The sequence below is a fragment of the Aquila chrysaetos genome, chromosome 16, assembly GCF_900496995.4.
Source record: "Aquila chrysaetos chrysaetos chromosome 16, bAquChr1.4, whole genome shotgun sequence".
In the NCBI taxonomy this organism is placed as follows: Eukaryota; Metazoa; Chordata; class Aves; order Accipitriformes; family Accipitridae; genus Aquila; species Aquila chrysaetos.
This window is the reverse complement of record NC_044019.1, coordinates 12,447,060-12,467,499: the sequence shown is the minus strand read 5'-3', so window position 1 is coordinate 12,467,499 and position 20,440 is coordinate 12,447,060. Positions and strand designations below refer to the sequence as shown.

The 20,440-nt window shown below is 46.6% G+C and overlaps 1 protein-coding gene across 2 annotated transcripts; it reads left to right on the top strand.

The window, feature by feature from the left end:
- The first annotated feature begins 344 nt into the window (after positions 1-344).
- TH (tyrosine hydroxylase) lies at positions 345-19,738 on the top strand. 2 transcript variants are annotated; one of them, XM_030039084.1, is made up of 14 exons: positions 348-437; positions 4,676-4,879; positions 8,115-8,289; positions 9,108-9,196; positions 9,421-9,488; positions 11,240-11,290; positions 12,177-12,322; positions 12,738-12,873; positions 13,008-13,077; positions 13,369-13,425; positions 14,028-14,123; positions 14,294-14,427; positions 17,344-17,452; positions 18,762-19,738. In XM_030039084.1, the coding sequence occupies exons 1-14, from the start codon at positions 348-350 to the stop codon at positions 18,771-18,773; spliced, it is 1,437 nt and encodes a 478-aa protein (XP_029894944.1). In that variant the 3' UTR covers positions 18,774-19,738. The 2 variants fall into 2 exon arrangements, with proteins under 2 accessions (XP_029894943.1, XP_029894944.1); XM_030039083.1 differs by having other exon boundaries at positions 345-437; positions 17,344-19,738.
- The last annotated feature ends 702 nt before the right edge of the window (positions 19,739-20,440 follow it).

The following is a 20,440-nucleotide window of genomic DNA, read 5'->3' as shown; positions in this document are numbered from 1 at the left end:
ATGTGTTGGACTGCAACACGGCATGAGAATGAACTCCATCAAGAAGAAGGGAAGGAAAAAACAGTAGAAATCTTTTGGGTACAGGCAAACAGGTGGGGGGAGTGTCTGGTCAGCAAGGCAGGGTGTCTGCAATCTTTGTAGCGATTAGATTTAATGGGACAGAAACGTTTCTCTCCTTCACGTCCCCTCCTCCTCTCAGCCCGAGGGGGAGAGAGGAGGGAGGTGATGATGGGGAGGTGGCGGGGGGGGGGAGAGAAGATTTGAAAGAGTCTTTGACGTCAGCCCTGCCCTATAAAAAGCTGGCAAGGAGCTGGAAAGCGGAGAGCCGAGCTCGTGGAAGAGCAAAGATGCCAACCCCGAACATCTCCACCTCTGCAGCCAAAGGCTTCCGCAGGGCGGTGTCAGAGCTGGACTCCAAGCAAGCTGAGGCCATCATGGTAAGACAACCCTACTCCACTTCTTTCCCTCCCCCTCCAAAAACCACAGCCTCTCCTGTAGCTGTAGGCAGAGGCAGGCAGGGATAGATGGACCAACACTGCCTTTGTGGGAGTTCCCCCACATTGGCACCTCTGGGCTCCAGGCTGGCAAAGGGAAATTACCTGAACAGTTCTCTCTACATACTGGTACATGTGAAATGCAAACATCTGGGGGGATGAAATCTCGGACTAATGCGACCCCCACCGCCCCAACCAAAAGCAAGGTAAATAACCCATAGACCTAAGGCAGGAATAACAAGGAATCCCCAGCGTGAAAGGCAATTCAAAAATCTAATGCCTTCCTGGTTTCAAGGCAATAAACTGCAGAGATTTTACCTGTTCCAGCATAATGAAAAAGTGTGGCTGTTATTTCAGACAACATATGAGGCACAGGCAATTTAATCAGTTTGTTCGCTTCTGCTGCGTCCGCAGTTCCACTCTCTCCCAGCACATTCTTCCCCCGCTTCTGTTCCCAGCCCTCCCTGATGTGGTCTCAGCCCTGGGTTTAGCCCGGGGAATGCTTCTGCACACACCAGATCTGTATGTGACAGGGAAAGGAGAGAAAAACTTTCTGCTGAGCTGTCAAGTGCCTTTAGAAAGCTAAGTCTGGCCAACCCACGGGACTGGCTGTAGGGACGGGGACATTTCACCTCCTAACCCAAATGCCAGGGCAGACAGGAGGAGCCCAGAGACTCCCAGCACGGGACAGTCCTGTGGGTCAGAGATGTGGCCAGGCTGTGGGTGGCCCTGGAGGAGCCAGAGCAGCTGGTGGCAGCGGGTGCACCGGGAGGGGACCCCCTCGGGGTGCTCGGCAGGAGGAAGCCCGGGGATTGAGCCAGGTTAGGGAGCAGATATGTTCGGCAGATGTCTGCAGGGTGACTCCAGCACGTCGGTTAAAGATCTCCCCATTTTCCTCCCCTATGCCCGCTGACTTGTTCACCCGTTCTCCTCTTAACCCTCTGTGATGCTCTGACTTTGTAAAATCAGCTGCTACATAGGCAGCGAGAGGTGTTTTGGAGAGTGGAGTGTGCTGGAAAGGAAGGGAAACATTTAGGAAACAAGGAGGTGAGCTTGCTTTCTCTAATAAATGGAAATCAGAGAAGGCTTCCCTCTTGCACAACCATTTTCATTCTGATGAAATAATGAACACTTAAGTCGTTCTTGAAAACCTGGTATTTTCCAGGCTGCTCATCAAATCAGTATTTGAGATGCTCGTTGTTGTCTGGAGGAGGGGAGAGTGTTTGGTTATTGCACACCCTGGGCTGCTGCTTCATGTTTGATAGGAAATGGGCCACTGAACAAAGGGGCCAGAGGAATTTGGGTTCACCAAGTGTGATGGCAGGAGCATGGCAACATGCTTGGGGTAAACGGCTCCTCCAGCCTGGGGTGGACATAAAACCTCAGCCCATCTTCACATCCCTTCTTTGAATGGAAATTCTTAGAAAAATAAAAAAAAATTAAAACTTAGGCCTGTGAGGATCATTTCAAGAGCAGGCTGTATGAAAGGCTTTGCCCTTTGCTCTCACCTAGCACAGGAGATCTCCAAAACCCTGTCACTTATTTTGCTGGCTTCTACCAGGCAAGAGGCATGACTCTGCATTTGTATGTGACATTGCGTGTCCCTGGCCCTCGTGGTGACCTCACCCCACTGCAGGGGAAACTGTGCAAACTGTGGGGAAAAAAAAGACCTTTGCAATCCCAGAACTCACCTACACCGGCAGGTATTTTACATGTCAGCTGGGCAGCTGGTCAAACTCACACCGCGAAAAAATCTTTTGATACTTATTTAGTTTTTCTGCTCCTAATAGTTTTTACGAGACGCCCCAGGACTAGCTGGAGCAGGATTTGGTTACAGGGCACACAAGCAGAGCCAGGCAGCAGAGAGCAGTTGGAGGCAAACCAGCAGGAAGGAGCTCCCAGGCAAGCAGGAGTGGGACGTTACTGTCCCCATGCTACAGGGAGGGAAACTGTCTTTACAATCCTTCCTGCTTGTTGCAAATAAGGAGCCAGGAAAAAAAAGCCAAAGTACTTTAACTCAGAACACAGTATTTTTAGTGTCACTACTCAGGCTGGGCACTCTGAGTGGCAGCAAATTCAAAGAAGGAAAAATGCACTAACCCTTTGTAAGAGGTGCAAACTAACCCTTCATAAGAGGTGAATGACTGTCAAACTCAGGCCCCGGTTAGGCAAATAACTGCTTTGCAAAATCAAATTAGAATTCTCACTGTAGCTAGATATGCGATCAGGGAGCTAGTCTGCAAGTCGATTCAGAAATACCAGGTAACTGTGCCTTCCGAAGAAAGGAAAGCATTTATCACGAGAGATCAGTTTGGTTAGTTTATATGCCAGATTCCTAATTTCCAGCAAAAGGAGGTAATAGGCTAATGACGTACATGTGAGGGGCAGAGGAGAGGAGATTGAGATGGGGAGCATGCGGCCAGGCAGCCCTACCTGGCAGAGGAGGCAGCAGGCAGGCAGACCCCTCCCAGCCCTCTTCTCACAAGCAAGATTCAGACTTTATTTTATTTTTTTTTTAATTTACCCACCCACATGCCAGCATGGAGCTAAGCAGCTTCAGGGACCCCTCAAGAGGGACCGAAACCCCCACTCCTGCCTGCCAGGGGCCACCCAGTCCCAGCACATGAGTCTGACTGGTCGAGGCTGCCTCTCCCAGTGCAGCTTTGCAGTAACACAAGTCTTCTCGGTATTTAAACTACTCCCAGTTGGACTTTAACCTGATTTACAGCTTAAACGTGGGGTCTAATTTCCCCACCCCGGACGTAAAATCCTGCTGCACCTCTGCACCTCGAGGGACAGTGTGATAAAACTTCCTTAGCTAATGCACTGCCCAGCTTGGGGCAGCTGCAGAGCCCAGTTATGGTGGCTAGCACAAGGCTGTTCGCCCTGCTTATTGCAAGCACTTTAAAGTAAACACCAGCTTAGCTTTAAACACAGTAGTGATATAAAACACACTGAAAGCTGAGCTGTATTTTTCAGGCTGCATTTAAAATGTCAGCTTTACACCGCTAAAGCATCCAAGAGGATTTTCACAGGAAACATTAGTTACTGATGGCGGGCTTTGAAAATCAGAGAGAAAGTGGGCTTAGTAGTTCAGCAGGCTGCCTTTTTAAAAGGAAAACATTCTCCAAATTTTCATAAGGCAGGGAAGGTGCTGCTTGGTTAGAATCTATATCTTTTTCCAGATATTTTCAATGTAATCAGAGGGAAAACTGCAGCCAGTCCTGCTCTCTATGCAGGTGCTGGATGGCTTTATGTGCTGCTCCTTCTTCAGTGCTGCCCCAGGTTTCTTTTAGCAAGTTCTGAGGGTTTGTCATCTAGTTTGGGTATTAACACAGAAAACTGGAACCAGCTGAGCTGCCTCTAAATGGAAAACTGGTTGTAAAAAGACCAAGAACAAATAAGTTTGTATATAAGCTATTTGTATAACAAAAGAAACAGCAGTGATTGAAATAGTTTGTAGCTCACTATAAATATAAAAAGTGACCTAACATGACCCCAGGCAGAGAGTTGCAGCATTTTAGGTGCAATTCCAAGTAACAGAAATCTGCAGGAGTTTGTTGGGACAAAACAAATCTATAGATCAGTGGGAGGAATTTATTTTCTGGAGTATATGGATGTGGTTCCAATTACACTTCGATGGGCAAGGATCCACTCAATGTCAGAAGAAAATGTCACATTGGATCCTGGGAACAATTTACCTAAGCTGCCCTGCTAATACACCTGCAAACAGTTCGTGTTTCCTGGCCAGGTCGCAGCTGTGGGCTTCAGCTGTCCCTCACAGTGTATCTTTTCTCAGATGACTTCATGTTTATCTAATGCCACTCCACTTGGGTTCATCAGACACCTGAAAACTGCGTAAGATTGTTTCTGGTTTTTATTTTTTGAAGGATATTGAAAACTGTTGCTAGGAAAGGTGAGGGGAGAAGCCCACTCTCCAGTCGTGCTACAAGGATATTTTACACAGATTTTTCCTAAAGCTCCACATTTCCGAAAGTTCAATTCTAAAGCCTCAGTCCTCATCACCAGACCTTCCTCTACAAAGCCAGGCAAGTCAGTCCAACCTTCCCCTTCTTCCTCTGCTGAGACACATTGGTCACACCTCATCCAGCTACCGGGGATGCCTCTGATCTACCCTACAGTTCTATCAGAAGTGTTACTTATTTCTGTTCTGCCTTCAGTCTCCACGGTTCATCGGTAGACGTCAAAGCCTCATTGAAGATGCCAGGAAGGAAAGAGAGGCTGCAGCTGCAGCCACTGATGCTGCAGAGTCTACAGAGACCATTGTCTTTGAGGAGAAGGATGGGAGAGCCATGCTGAACCTCTTCTTCATGCTCAAGGGAGCCAAGACTTCACCACTGTCCCGTGCCCTTAAGGTATTTGAGGTGAGTACCTAACCTGTTGTATGGGGCTCAAGGAACACACTACAGGTTTCATGGCTCTTCTGTGAGAAATATCACTTCAGTCTACTAAAGAAGACTCAGACTAGGTCTGCCTACTGCAATTTATCAGTTAATTGTCTGATGTCCCCACAGTCATGCTTTGCTCATGCCCCAGCATGCCCTCACTTTCCATCAGTAAGAATGAGCCATATCTCTGTCTGGTAGTGCTGTTAAGCTCTGGGCTTAGCTTTGCTTCATTACTGGATCCAACCACACAGTTTCACACCTATAATTCACACTCCTGTGGCTTGTAGCGTACTCTGACAGCCCCCTCCACTGCTCAGCACTTCAACTTCATGTGCAGGGCTCTGATCCCACATTCAAAGCAAGCTGTGTGTCCTGCATGGCTACAGACCAAACCCACCTTACTTGGGGGTCAAGGCTTTGGCAGTCTCTGAATGGCATTGCCACATTGGTCCTTGGCCAAAGAGTTACAGGAACAACTTCACCCTGGGTGTAAAACTGGTATTGGCATATTGATTTCAAAATTACCTCCCTACTTCAGGGATTAATTTGATTCAAATATTAAAGGTTCTATTGGTCCCCCCACCGAGATGCGCCCTGTATATGGCTTTAATAATACCAAGGAAAACTGGTAACTAATTGAGGTTTTTCCCCCAGCCAGCACTATAATGTTGCATTATCTACAATCTCAGTACCATGAATGGAAAGACTGAGATAAGCGCTGCCTATTTAAACAGTAATCAAAACACAACAACTTGCATTTATGTAGTACATTTTCCTCCAGAAGGATTCAAAAGTGTTTTGCAAACTGAGGTTCTGGGATATGTTTTATCTACAGTAGTGTAATTTCATTGACTTCAGCAGTAAGAGAGGAGGACAATTTGTTCCTATTAACTAGTCACATGGGTAGTAAGGGGCCTCCAGAGGTCTCTAGGCCAACCTCCTGCTCAAAGCAGGTCCAGTCACAGCAGGTTGCTCAGGGCTGTGCTTGTTGCATTTTGAATATCACCAAGGTAGAGATCCCACAGTCTCCTTGGACTCCTTGAGCAGTGTTTAACTGCCTTCATGGTAAAAAGATTTTTCTCTTTCCCTTTTCTTTTTAATGTCCTTACTTCCAGCTTTTGCCCATTGCCTCTTGCCGTCCCACTGTATGCTTTTCAGACGAGTCTGGCTCTGTCTTCTTTACATCCTCCTACCAGGTGAATCAGTGATCAGTGAACTGATCTCCCCTACCCTTTCACTTCTTAAGGCTGAACAAATCCAATTCCCTCAGTCTTTATTCATATAACATTTGTGCTCCAGCCCCCTGAGCATCTTGACAGTCCTCCAGTATACCTGCTACAGCTCATCAATGTCTGTCTTCTATGGGACATGGTACTCCAGATGTGGTCTCCCTCATCTAGGATAGATAGAGATAGAGGAATCACTTCCTTTGACCTGTTATCTACAGTCTTGTAGTCTGATACTACAATTCAGTATGTGGTTGGCCTTTCTCGTTACAAGGGCGTGCTGCTAGTTCATATATTAATACACATGATAATTATGTAACACCTTCTTCCCCATGAAACGCAACCACTTCTGGGGTAAAAACAGATCACCAGCAACACTATACAGCAAAACCACTACTTAACAGCTGTAAGCATACAAAAAGTGTGTTTGGGGGATAAGTATTTCCCTGAAATTGTAGGGCACTCTAACTATTCATTGCCCATGCAGTACTATCTCTGATCATCTTATGAAAAGTGTTGAAGATCTTCAGCAATTACAAAACAACTTGCATCTCCTCTAAGAGGACTGCTGCAAGAAAAGCTGTTTTCTGGACAACATATGTTTCTTATCTCAAGACTGAATCTGTAAGACAAGCTTGTCAGACAAAAGCCTTGGTGTTTTCATGGTTGGGATCTCCTTCCTAGAACTGCACAGTTGCCAGATAAGGCATGAAAAATCCATCAGTGTAACATTTCAAATGCAACAGACTGCTTAGCGAGTATGAAACATAGAAGTATAGGCTTTTGTACTTGGTAGATTTCAAGTTACACTGCGTTTAAAGTCTGTAATTTAAATAATTTTTAAAACATCAAGCAAGAAGCAGAGGCAGCTTATGTTCAAATATTATTTGTTTCTTCCTGGAGCAATTTACTTGCCACATCAAGAGCTTTCTTACTAAAAAAGCTCTTTGAGCTTGTCGCAGAGAGCGCTTTAAATATAATAAAAAGACAAGCATGTCAAGCCACAACAGAGGAAGATTCATTTCCCAGATCCCTCCGGCAATGAAGGTACAAGATATGAAAGCAGACGGGCATAATGACATTTGCCTCATCATGAACCAGGCTGCAGGGAAGCTGGTTTCGCTCTTCTGTGTGTGTAACATGCAGCCAAAGCATAGGTAATGCAATCACGGCTGTCAGATTAATGCAAAGGTATTGATTGTTGAGGGGACAATGTAATAGTGAAGTTGGTAGGTACATTAAAAAACACGGTCCTAAATTTGATTTACCTGTGGCATTACATCTGTTCCTTCTCATCTTTCTGCCCTTGATTAACAAGAGAAATCATGTCCTTTCCTCTACCAAAGACCTTGCAGGGACTTTAGAAAGGTGGGGTCATTGCCCAGGGCCTTGGGCTTGTGCTGCCAGTTTTCACTGAGCTAAAGAAAATACCCACAAATCACCAGGCCCTGTGGACGACTGTAGGCTCCATTCTGTCTCCTTCTTATTCTTTGGGAGTCAGTTCTGATCATGAGCCCGAATGACTGCCGACTGCCTGGGGCTCAGCCCCGCCGGTTCAGCACCATGGCCAGCGCCGCGCCGCCTGCCCGCGCCCGGGCAGCGCCCGCCCCTGCTGCGTCATCGCCAACGCCTTCCCCCCTCAACCGGTAAAAAAGCACCTTTGCCTTAAGTGGGAGATTAAAGGACAGGGGGTCATAGGAGGTGGCATTTTGCCACAGCGGTTTCCCCTCTTGATACGATCTTTTCTGCCATGGTGGAAGTCTTCTGTTGATAGTTATTTACCAGCCCTGCCAGTTGTCTGTCCAGAAGGAAAAACTGTGGAATTAATGGATAAGTGTGTTTATCCCAGTGGGGAAAAAAAGGAAGAAGAAAAAGGCAAGGGGGAGTCCCTCCCTAATGTATCCATATGGACACCTTTGGGAAGTACCAGCAGGTGTTTCAAGCATTGTTTAATGTTTTTGTTCTCCTTTTCCATGTCCCCAAAGACATTTGAAGCTAAAATTCACCACCTGGAGACCAGGCTTAGCCGAAAGCCCCGTGAAGGGACCGCTGAACTGGAATACTTTGTGCGCTGTGAAGTCCACAGCTCTGACCTCAATACTTTCATTAGCTCCATCAAGAGGGTAGCAGAAGACGTGAGGACCACTAAGGAAGACAAATGTAAGGAACTTACAAATTGTTTCACTTTTGTGGAGAGGCTGAGCTGTAGAAACGGGGTGGAGACTTTGTTATTCCCCGAGAAGAGGAAGGGCTACGGTATGCTGAATTTGAGCAAAACAGAAGAGACTGCCTCTGGGATGGCTGAATCCTGAAAGCCACTTCCCTCCTTGTCCATTTCTCAACAGACTCCAGAGTCCATAGCCCATTCTTCTGGTGCCAGATTGAAAAAATAGAAATAGGAGATGAAATTTCATGCTTTGTTCATACCTCTCCTACAGAGTTCTCCAACTCTATTCCAGTGTTTTATATTATAAATGTAAAGTAGTTTCCTACCTATGCGTCGGGAACTCTGTACAGATTCAGCACTAAATTATAAGACACTCCCCATACCATCCTGTTCTGAAGGCAAGGTGATTCTTATTGTAAAATCTTCCTAGAGATCTGCAGTGATCTCTCTACAACCAGTTGGAACTCTGGATTTGTGAAGTCTAGATGTGTGTGAATGTGAAGTCTAGAATCTTTAAGTAAAATCCAATTTTCATCTTCTTGTTTACTTTTGTCACAAAATACTCTGCTGAGAGATGGGCAGGGAAGTCATGAGATGCAGATAATGGTGTTAGACCTGACTCTAGGACAAGAGCATTGAGAGTGTGGGACTACTGCCTGGAAGGCACAGCTGTGTCATGTGCTGTTTGTTGTGGGTGTGCATTTGGTACACCGGGTCAGATGTATCTTACTCAATCTCACAACCCCTTCTCAGCAGGGGATGCTCCATCTTCACTTCCACAGACAGTTTTTCTCTTTCTCTCTCCCCACAGTTCACTGGTTTCCCAGAAAAATCTGTGAATTGGACAAGTGCCACCATTTGGTCACCAAGTTTGACCCTGACTTGGATCTGGATCACCCGGTGAGTTAGTCTGCGTGGGCACAGCCTCATGTTGGAGTCCTGAGCCTTCCCTCAGAAGCAGGGAGCTGGAGAACACCCATTAGTGGAGCTGATCAGGGAACTGTAGTGCAATGACCACCATGAGAGAAATTTCTCCAGCCATTTCTCCAGTGATGAACTTTGTTGGGTGAGAAATTTTAGTAACTGATTAAAAATCCTGTCTCTGTTCCTATTTGTCATCACAGGGCTACTCTGACCAAGTATATCGCCAGAGAAGGAAATCGATAGCAGAAATTGCTTTTCACTATAAGCAGTAAGTCTCTTTCCTAACATCCATGCAGGGATAATGCCATGTCAATGCAACCTGTTGGGAAGTCCTTGTTCTACCTGCATGAGACTTCTCTTCTTTTATGTTTTGTCTCCCCATTCAGCCTGGCCAGCTCTTTTTGTGTCCCTCTTCTCTCTATGTCTTCCAGTCTCAATTAAAAAATTACTGTGGTCATTAATTCATACATTGATAAAGCCAGAATAAACCTCCTGCATAACAAAAGCCACGTATAATTCCATCAGACCTCAAACTTAATTCTGAAATGTAGCATCTCTTTTAGAATGATATCTAGTTTTGACTTCCAGTGTTTCAAGTACTGAAAAAGCTACTATGTGCCCAGAAAACTTGTTCCAATGATTCATTATCCTGGGTGTGAAAAAAACGTGGGTTTTATTTCTAAACCAAATGTTGGTAGCTTTAGCTTTCACCCAATGGACATACATGCCTTTCATTTGCTAGATTGAATTCTGCTATCAGATGTATTTTTTTGCTATGAGGAAATTTATAGACTAAATGGTTCACCTCCTCTCTCTGATAAATTAAATAGACTCCAGTAATGGTTTTATCATTGTCTTATATAGATTTAAGACTATCTCTTGTACTCCTACTTAATACTCCTGTTCTGATATATGCAGTGATAGGACTCAGCCTCTTCACTACAACATCCAACAGAGCTCTAATATTCAGTTGGGTTTGTAAAATATTCCCTAGATCCTATTCAGTAACACTGCCTTCCATCGTAGCGTCTCCTTCTCTGAGCAGGACTTTAAATGTTGATTTCTGTAGCGAGCTGTGCTGAAAGCAGGCTATGGAAATTATATGGGTCACCTTCCTGAGCTACCCCTGCAACTGGTGTGATCCTGGCATGGCTTTCTGCTCTGTTAGGTTTCATGTTCTTTGCAGATTTGAAGCCCCGAATATAGACATTGATGTTTTTATCCGGTACTAATACTAAATGTACAGAAAGTCACTGTGCCAGCAAGAGAGTCCTGAGGGACACAGGAAGAAATACTGTCCTAGGTGATGCACCCATTTAAGATGTCTTTCCTCACATCTCATCTGCAGTTTAGCATTTCTGAGCCACTGTGTAGCATCCCTTCAGGCTGTTAATGGAAGAGGAACTATGCTTTATTGCTGTAATATGTGAATACCTCATTTGTTCAAATACAGAACAGAAGGATTTAGGAAATACAGTTGCTAATTATGATTCAGAAAAGACAAAAGCGTCAGTCTTCTTCAGTTCCCACTTATATCAATGTTAAGATTTTCTTTTCTTGCTGTCCTTAATCTTACTGACAATATATTTTTCTGCAGTTCAAATGCATTTAGTTTTCCTCATTACCTGCTTTTATTTCCCAGCCACTGATTCATTCTTGGAGCCATCCACCCCCTGAAGTTCAGGCACATGAAATTAATTTATTTTCACACAAAGTTTCAATTTTTTCCAGTGAAGACCATTTTTTTTCTGGACAATATTATGCCTGCTAAGCTTTTGTGCATCCCTTGTTCATTTATAACCTCTGGCTAGCCTAATACTTTTCTCTGCGTCTATGTATTTGTTGCACTTGTACAAATGACCCAGTGCTAAGGCTTTGTCTTTCCTGTCACCCCCTTGTTTGTTTTAAAGAAGATTGACCAACATCATGCAGAGCTTCCCCAAAGTGCTTTCTTCTCAAAGGGAAGAGGAGTCTAGCTTGTGCTTTGCTGCTGTCAGTAACGGTGCTTTTGCCTTGCAGCGGGGACCCGATCCCTCATGTGGAGTACACGGCAGAGGAGATCGCTACCTGGTGAGCGCTGATTTGATCTGTGACCTTCATTGGCTTCACCACTAGAAGCTGGGAATCAAAACCTAAACAGTTAGGGCATGACTTCTTGAAAAATGTATCAGGAGTGCAAGCATCCTACTTAATGGCTTGTTAGAAAAAACAGTAACTCATTGCGTGGCGTTTTATGGTAGGCACTGCATTTGGGAGAGCAAGCTACCTCCAAAACAGTGATGCTCTGTCTCGTCTTCTCTTGGGGCTGCACCGAGAGCACTTTCACGCTGCAGCCCTCAGGAGTTTCCTCCAAAGGAGCCTCCCCAGAGAGCGAGGCAGATAATTTGGAATCCCACTTCTCTAAGGGGACCTGGCTTAGTAGCAGCCTCCAAAGGGCAGTTATCATAGCTGCAGAAAGAAGTATGAGGCCCGCAGTGAATATCTGCATGGTACCTCGCTGGCCTCACTTGGGAAAACACTTCCTTTGAACATGATTACTTCCAGGAGTGTTGCTGCAGGAGTGTCTCTGAAAACAAGGCCAGCTCATACGAGCTGAGTACACAGGCTCCTAAACAACGTCATCTCCTGGTTATATTGACTGTCTTCATAGTGCAACTTCAGGAGCTAACCTACAGGGAATATTTTAATTCCAGTTAATACCTTTTATACAATCTTCTGACCTTCAAGGTCAGAAATAGGTCTGTGCAGATACAGCTGCTGACTTTGGAGGATCATTTGAATGTGTGTTTATATGTTTACATACCCCTACCAATGTGCACAGACATAGACTTAGTGGCAGAGAAAGGCGAAAGGACAAGAAACCTAGAGGCACAAGTCCTTGATAGCGTATAACCAGAGGACAGGAGAGGACTAGACACATCAACCCACTGAACGTCTGCTACCTCTTGTCCTGAAGGAAGGAGGTGTATAGCACCCTGAAGAGCCTGTACCCCACCCACGCCTGCAAAGAGTATCTTGAAGCTTTCAATCTACTGGAGAAATTCTGTGGCTACAATGAGAACAACATCCCTCAGCTGGAGGAGGTCTCCCGCTTCCTGAAAGGTGGGTACGAGCCCAGGGGACCCAGGTCCAGGGTCTGCTGGGGGTCCAGCACGGTGGTGGCAGCTACAGCTGGGAAAGCTGAACTGGAAGGAGGAGTGTGTGAACTGAGATTTGGGAGAAGAGCTGGTAGAGGCTTTTGCATTGACCACAGAGGACAGGGGTAGACCCCAGGTGGTGGGGACTGCAGCTAAACACAGTGGGCTGCAACTGAAGGTCAAGCTCATAGTCAAATGATCCCACTGAGCACCTAAAGAGCAGATTTTGCTCCCTAGCAGGAGCAAAAAGATTACGCTTGGCACAGCAGAAGCCCTTTAGTTTCCAGCACTGATGTTTTTGCTGTCCATGCTGGGAATGCGGGACACCAGCACAGCCCGTGGGCCGTGCACCCCTGCAGAGACAGTATGCGCTGTTTCAGAGAGGACCGGCTTCCAGCTCCGGCCGGTGGCTGGCTTGCTGTCGGCGCGGGACTTCCTCGCCAGCCTGGCCTTCCGTGTCTTCCAGTGCACGCAGTACATCCGCCACGCGTCCTCGCCCATGCACTCCCCCGAGCCGTGAGTATTGCCCAGCCCTGATGGCCTCCCCTGCCCAGACATCTCACCTGGCCAGTAATTAACCTTTCTCCCTAACGGACAAACTCTGTCCACTGCTGACCACGTTTTCCTCCTTTCGCCATGGGCGTTGGCAGGGATTGCTGTCACGAGCTGCTGGGGCACGTCCCAATGCTGGCCGACAAGACGTTTGCCCAGTTCTCTCAGGTAAGGTGGTTGTCTGCTTCCTTGCCCCAAACCGACCCCGGTCTTGCCACCTAAACTCTTATTCTAGGATTTATTTATATTAAACATGATATTCAGGAGCCCTAGTGATAGAGTAAAAATATCAGACTGCAGCAAAGCATTTTTAGTGCGAGCATGATGAAGCCCCAGCAGATGCATGGCAGTGCAGGGCAACAATATCTGTTGTCTCAAGGCAATAAAACAGAGCAATGCATGCGTAAGGCCCTCAGACCAAATCTGTCCTGACGTTCACCCTTTCCCTTCTCTTCCCAGGACATTGGCCTGGCGTCTCTGGGAGCAACTGATGAAGAAATTGAGAAACTCGCAACGGTAAGTTTTTCTCCTTGCTAGATAGGGCCCCAACCCCTCCAGCAACACTTCTGCAGTATCAAGGGGACTGGTCCAGCCTGGTCTCCCCAGATTTGCAGGCTCAGAGCCCCTACCCGAGCTGTTTCAGACCTGCTTTTTCATGATGACTGTGCAGAGCAGAGATCAGTTAAACAGCAGAGCTCACTTGCACATTAACCCAATTTTCTCAGGCACCAGAGTATCATCAAGCATCGTATTTCTAATGACAGCACTGCTGGGACTCTTTGGGATGGGATTAAATGGCATCCACTTCCTTTGGCTCTCCCTTGGCAAGGTGACCCGTCCTGCTCCAAGGACACCGAATGGCAGCACCGTGCAGCAGCCAGGCATGCAGAGGACCAGCTCAGGGACACAGTTTCCATCTGTCCTGGTGTGGCAGCAACTTAGTTTAGCACTTTGCTCTGGCTGCAATGGGTGCAGGGTAAGGAGAGGGGACAAAATGCCAGGCACCCATTCATTTAAACAACCCCAGACATCAGTCATGGTGCAAGGGCTCAGAAGTGACAGGGAGATGAAGATGAGGAGCTGTAACCCCTATGCATATTTTCTTTCTCCTTTCACAGCTTTACTGGTTTACGGTAGAGTTTGGGCTCTGCAGACAGAACGGGATAGTCAAAGCCTACGGAGCCGGGCTCCTGTCTTCCTACGGGGAGCTCATAGTAAGTCCCAGCATAACTTGCCTCTCTGCTCTAGACCCTATACAGCAAAAAACCTTCTTCCTCTGCACAGCTCCAATGGCTTTACCCAATCTGTTCTCCACCTCTGTCTATCACATATGTGCTCTCTGATCCCTTAATTTCATGCTGACATTTTTCTGCTGTGTCCATAGCACTCCTTGTCAGATGAACCAGAGGTGCGAGACTTTGACCCCGATGCTGCTGCTGTTCAGCCCTACCAGGACCAGAACTACCAGCCCGTATATTTTGTGTCCGAGAGCTTCAGCGACGCCAAAAGTAAACTGAGGTAGGACTGGGCAGTGAGACACTCAAACAGAAGGAAATGAAGCTATAATATATTGAAACAGGGTATGACACCATGGCTGCTTTCAGTTCAAGGTCTCAGAAGTACTCTGGAAAGTGTTGTCAGGTCTTTCAAAGTAAAGTGATTCTCCAGTTCCTACAGGGTCCAGCTTCATTCCCTTGGATTCACCCAAGCGTCCCCCCAAAATATGCTGGACTCAAGGGTGTGGGTGTGGAGGAGTGGGATGGAGTGGGAGGCACTCTTGGAGACAAGACTGAGGGAGCAAGAAAAGGGACAAATCTAGCTCGTCTGCCTAGTTCTCACAGGAGGGAGTTACAGACCATCTCAAGTTCCCAGGGGAGGCCAAGCAACATAACAGAGGGCTGGTGATCCAGCAATTGGAGACCCAAAGCACCCACCACGACCCCCTCTGCTTCCTTGCTGCAGAAGGACCAAGTGATACAGGTCAGGTACTGGCCGTCCTTCACGGGAGCATCTCGCCAGCATGTGTCCTTCTGAAACACAGGCTTCTGTGTCATGTAAAAGTTTGCTCTGTGGCTGAAAGTTTTAGGAGAGAGGTGAAGAGCTGCTCAAAATGGTGGCATTCTCTGAATTTAGGATGCAGAAAGATGTTTGTCTTTCTGAGCAGCTGCTGGGCAACATAGCCATTTAGCATTCAAACAGCAACTCCCCCCCCAGGCATCGTTAGTAGCTCATACACAAACAAAAAATATTTGCTTGACATGGATAGATTTATCCATGGAAAAAAAGGAACTTCTGCCTCCTAAGCTGGTTAACACGGGTTAGCAGATGCCAGACAGCATCCCACCAGTGTAATTGGGTTTCCCCATCCCGTGGGATTTCAGACAGGATGGAGAGGGGCAGCTCTACCCACGGACATGTGTTCGGAAGAGAATTTGCTTACTCATACCCAGAATTGCCCACAGGAGGAAAGCTCAGTCCTTTAACATTTGACTGACAGAGGTAAACTTTGCCTATACCATTTTACCTTAGGAAAGGGGTAGGATGAGACGAAGTATTACACAATGTACATGACTTTGCAGTTCCTGCAAGTGGGGTATTTCATATAAATAATGTGGCGAGGACTGCTATATTTCAAATTCTGCTTTTATTACCCTCACTTGCACCGTTCATACAACCTGGAGTCCAGCTGCTCAAAAGCAAGTAGCTAGGGAGCCTGTCCTCTCACACACACTAGGCTGCTTTAAAGAAACCCAAACAACCGTGGCCTAATGAGTCATTTCCTTGCATTTAAAAAGTAAAACTACACCATATACACAGCCAGGATGAGGCTAGAGGGTTTTGACAGTGACAAGCACTGTAAATGATCCTCTTTAAAGAGCTCAGAGACCACAGAGATGTTACTCTATGAGGTGAAAACATTAAAACATCTATATTTTTTGCATTACTGGCAGTTGCCACCATGAACACTGATTATCAGTGTTATCCCTCATGAAAAGCCTCTTTTCCTAGAAAGAAAACTTCCTACTAGTTTTCTAGGGTGGACACACCTCCTCAGTGCCCTTCTAGGCATCCATGTGGTACTTGTATGCTTCAAAAAGGTGTCAACACACCCATGTTGGAGGGCAAGTTTCTAACCATTAGCAGCTGTGCTACGAGTCATCACAGTGGCCAATAACATTAATAAGTGAGATGAGCTGGACCTTGCCTGGTAGTACTGAGATAAGCCGCATCTTTTAGGAACTGGACAACGTGAATATGCAGAAAGCCCCTCCGTTTGCACTTTTTGTTTCCCTGCAAGCCTGGCAGCTCCCTGCCAGTGCCAGCCTGGGGCTTTGACCGTGTTGCCCCTTGGCCCTGTCTGGTATTGTCCCCCCAGCCCCAGCAATTCAGGACTAGGTTTCCCCACGGCATGTAGTACCAGCCAGAGGAGAATCTGTCCGAGAAAGGGATGCGTTTTCCCCGAGCCCTGCGCCAGAGCAGACCCACGGTAGCCACAAGAGGGTACCCTAAGCTAAGCAATTCAGGAGCGAAAGGGTGAAGCCTCAGCAAGCCTGGTGCTAGTGCTGTTTGTCCCCTCATCTTCCCAGGCCTTTCCAGCATGAGACTGTAGCCATGTGTACCTAAATAAATATAGATCCCCAGCTCCATATTTACACGGCTGCTAAAAAAAAAAAGCGTACCCTGTCAAATGTACAAATTTTGGTGTTGGAGGTGAACAGGAGCAACTTTGGGGAAAACTTACCCTTAATTTGTTTTCACTTGACCATGTACTTCTCCATTAGAAAGGTAGCAAGAAGGTCTTGCTCTTGAGAGGTATCAGGTAAAGTCAGGCTCATTACTGAGATCTGGACTCCAGCTGGCTTTGGGTACAGTAGTGCAACTTTGCTCAAGCACATGGCTCCAATAATGCAATTCCCATCCTCTCACCCAGGCCTGAGCCACAGCCTGTCAAATCTATCCTGAATAGAGCTTGCAGCTAGTTCCCCCCTCCCCAAGCAGAGATTAGTCAATAAATGAATGTCAGAAAGGATTTAGGAATATAATACTATAATTCCATGGGCTTTCCCTGCGATTAGCTTCTAAATCTCCTTGGCATTTTTGAAAAAGAAAAAAAGAAATTGAAGTAGAGGATGCCTGGTGATGGCAATGGAGGTGACCAGTTCAGTGTACCCTCCAGTTTGATGCAAGCCCATGTGTTCAGCCCATGGAAACCTGCCGTCAAACTCATGGTCTTCCTTGCTGAAGAGAAGGGATCTCAACTACTGCTATAGCCCTGTGGAGCTGGAAAGGTAGGAGACCAGAGCTTTTGCGCTAACCTAGAAACTCTGCCTAAAGGAGGCATTAACCTGTTGTGATCTGGGTAAATGGTGGTGGGTAGGAGGGAGACTCAGGACCCATTTCTTGTACCAAGCCCTCTGCACCTTTTCCTTGCAGGAGCTACGCGGCACACATCAAGCGGCCCTTCTCAGTGAAATACGAGCCCTACACCCACAGCATCGAGCTCTTGGACAGCCCTCAGACGATCTGCCACTCCCTGGAGAGTGTAAGGGATGAGCTTCACTCACTGATTAACGCGCTCAATGTTATCAGTTAATATGAGAACTGGGCTCTTTCCTTCCCCTCTTCCCACACAGCCCCAAAACTGCCTGCTCTGCTCTCGCCTAGTTCCCGCCTATTAACTCCTACCTGTCTTCTCCAAACATTTGCATCGCTGCCTGTCACCATGCGACCCCAACAGCTTTCCACTTTTATATCTAGGGCCAGCTTGGAGGAGGGGAGAGGGATGGACCCAAGGCCTGCTGGCTTTTTGGGTAGCTTTTCTATTGACCGCTGGAAGAGGCTTAACACACACCAAAAGCATGGCCAAGCTACAAAGTTGAAGTCAAGAGCTGTGTGCTAGGCTCCTGGGTGCAAGGAAGAGGAGAAAAGCTTCTCTATTTAAAAAAAAGAGAGAGAGGAAATCTATTTTTTGCAGTTTGAGAGAATAAATTAATCTGCTTTTTTAGCCCCAGAGCAACTCCTATAGGAACTTCATGAGGGACCCTCAGTCCCCACCATCTCCTGCCTCCTACAGCCTCATACATTTGGGAAATGAAGAGCTGCTCTAGAAACTTTCCTGCCTGAACCAGCCCTATGAGGTTTGAAATTTCAGCTCCCAGCCTCCCCATAGCTTCTCGTACAGGGGGATGCTTAAGCACAAGACCCTGAGCTGCACCATACCACCAGGCTGCAATAAGCATTGTAGCTCCCCTGAACCTCCAAAATGACCTAAGCTAGGAGTTGCCTGTCTGGCATAGAGCAGCCCTGATCTACCTGCATCATTCCCAGCACAAGGACCACAGAGCAAGCCCTGGCCACCCCAGACCAGCGCGTGGGCATCTCCTTCAAATCCTCTTTTAAGAGCTTCCCACAGCAGGGAGTCCTCAAAAGCCCAGCTGCCATCCTTCACAGCAGATAGCAGTCACAGCTATTGATGTTCCTGTGGGCTGGTGGCCCTGGGCAGCCTCGGCAGCCTCTTGGTGTCCTGACTTTATTGGTTATGGCAGACTGAGTAGGGCCACTGGTGTCCCAAGTTTTCCAGTCCTTGGGAGGATTTCACATGCTTTCACTTTTCCAGTCTATTACACAGGTACAGCATTGTCTTGTTCTTAGATATCCCAATATCACTGTCACCTGATGTAGCTCAGGTGTGTGACTAATGCCATTGCTGGCCATTTCTGAGGAAGGTAGCACATGGTTAGGATGCTCAAACCCAGTTTCATCCAGCTTTCACTGTAGAAATTAATGGCTTGATGTGATCCAAAGGTCTCAGTTTTCCTCCCCCTGCTTTTGCCCTTCTTATCTTCTTGCAGGCTGTCTCATAACTTAGCGGTTTGCTCAGAAGTTTGGCCCAAGGTTATGCAGCTGTGCAGTATCAGAGCTGGGCTTGGGATGCGTGGAGGCAGCTAAACAGCTGTGGGGGACAGCAAAGGGGAGAATTACACATAGATGTTTGCATGATCAGTTATAACATTTCCGTATAGACTTTTACCACCCTTGTCCACTATATACTATTTTTATAATTTCCTCTTTAAAGAAATGCAAGGCTTAGCAGTTAAGTTTTGGCTATTAGGTGTAAGTATCCTCCAATATTTATATATATCATCGCTCTCCAATGTTATGTGGCTCAGTCATAATAGTTTACGATCCATTACACTTTATCCCATTTCAGACCTTCACATACATATGCTTAACCCCCAGTTCTCTCAAATTTTAACTACTGAGCTACTGACAGCACTTAGTCTCCCACCTACTTCAATCCTTCCTTTCTGTTTCCTTTCTTGTTTGACCCCCTTCCTCAATTCCTCCTAAATTGCTTAAAAGGCCATTACTGAAATCAGCAGTTCAACACTACGGCTAGCTACTTCTCCTCAAGCTGTTCCTCCTCCTCTGATTGTCCCATAAATTAATAAAACTACTGAGTTCATTCAGTTGTTATAATTTTAGAGCACTTTTTCCAAAGCTTCAGCTATGATTTCCCAATCTGGGTGGGTCCAGATCTTGAGCTGTAACTCTCAAGGTTCCCTTAAGGGCTGTAACAATTTTTAATTTGGGGTCTTAAGCTATTACACTTTGATTAAGTAGCTGGAGCAAGCTATGCAAGACTAAGGCAGGTTAGGTCATAGGTTAGCTATCTAGCCATGAAAATCTTATTGGTGACTCCAGTAAAACAGACTAAGATAAAGAAAATAAAGCTTCAAACAGTCAAGAAGTAACAATGAAGCCTGTATAGTTAATGCACAGCTTATGGCCTTGTCACTAATAGCAATGCCACATTACTGCAGGTTGCTGTTCCTCCTCTCCTTTGGTAGTCTCCAGCTCCTGGGTTACTGCCCATGAGTGCAGCAAGGATGCTGCAAACCCTGCAGCGATGCCAGGCTCCTGATCAGGACTGAGCAGGGAGTCTCCGTGGAGGTGTTTGCTTTCTGGCCCGGCCTCAAAACCCATAAAGGTCTGAAGATGGTTGCCTCTAGTTCTCCAAAGCACATCACAGTCATTATCTGCCTTGTTAAATGTCTAAAATTAATGCAATTTATAAAAAGACCAAAGCTATTAATATGGAGTGAAAAGCCAAGTTAAAAATCCTTGCAACTGCAGGAGCCCTCAACTCCTCCGCCTTGCCTTGGAGTTTGCATTGCTGCTCCGTGACTCTGTCAGCTGTTGCTTGTTCGAGGAGCTGTAGTAAAATCTGTTGCCCTACAAAAATAGAAAATAAGCAAAACTTGAAGCATGAACCAGCCCCGTTAGCATGCAAGCATATAAACAGATCTACTGCAGCCACACGCGAGGTAAACACCACGCGGGCTGCTCCTGTTTGCTTCCGAGAGATGAGGCTGAGCTGGGGCGTGCTGTGAGTGCGGGGGCTCAGGCTGAACAGGCGCTGGAGGTTCCTCTTCGGGGCATTTTCTGTGTCTGTGTTCTTGACAAATTCATGACAGATTCCAGAATTTTTTGGCCCCTTAGGGGGACATCTGAGAAACATGAACCCGTT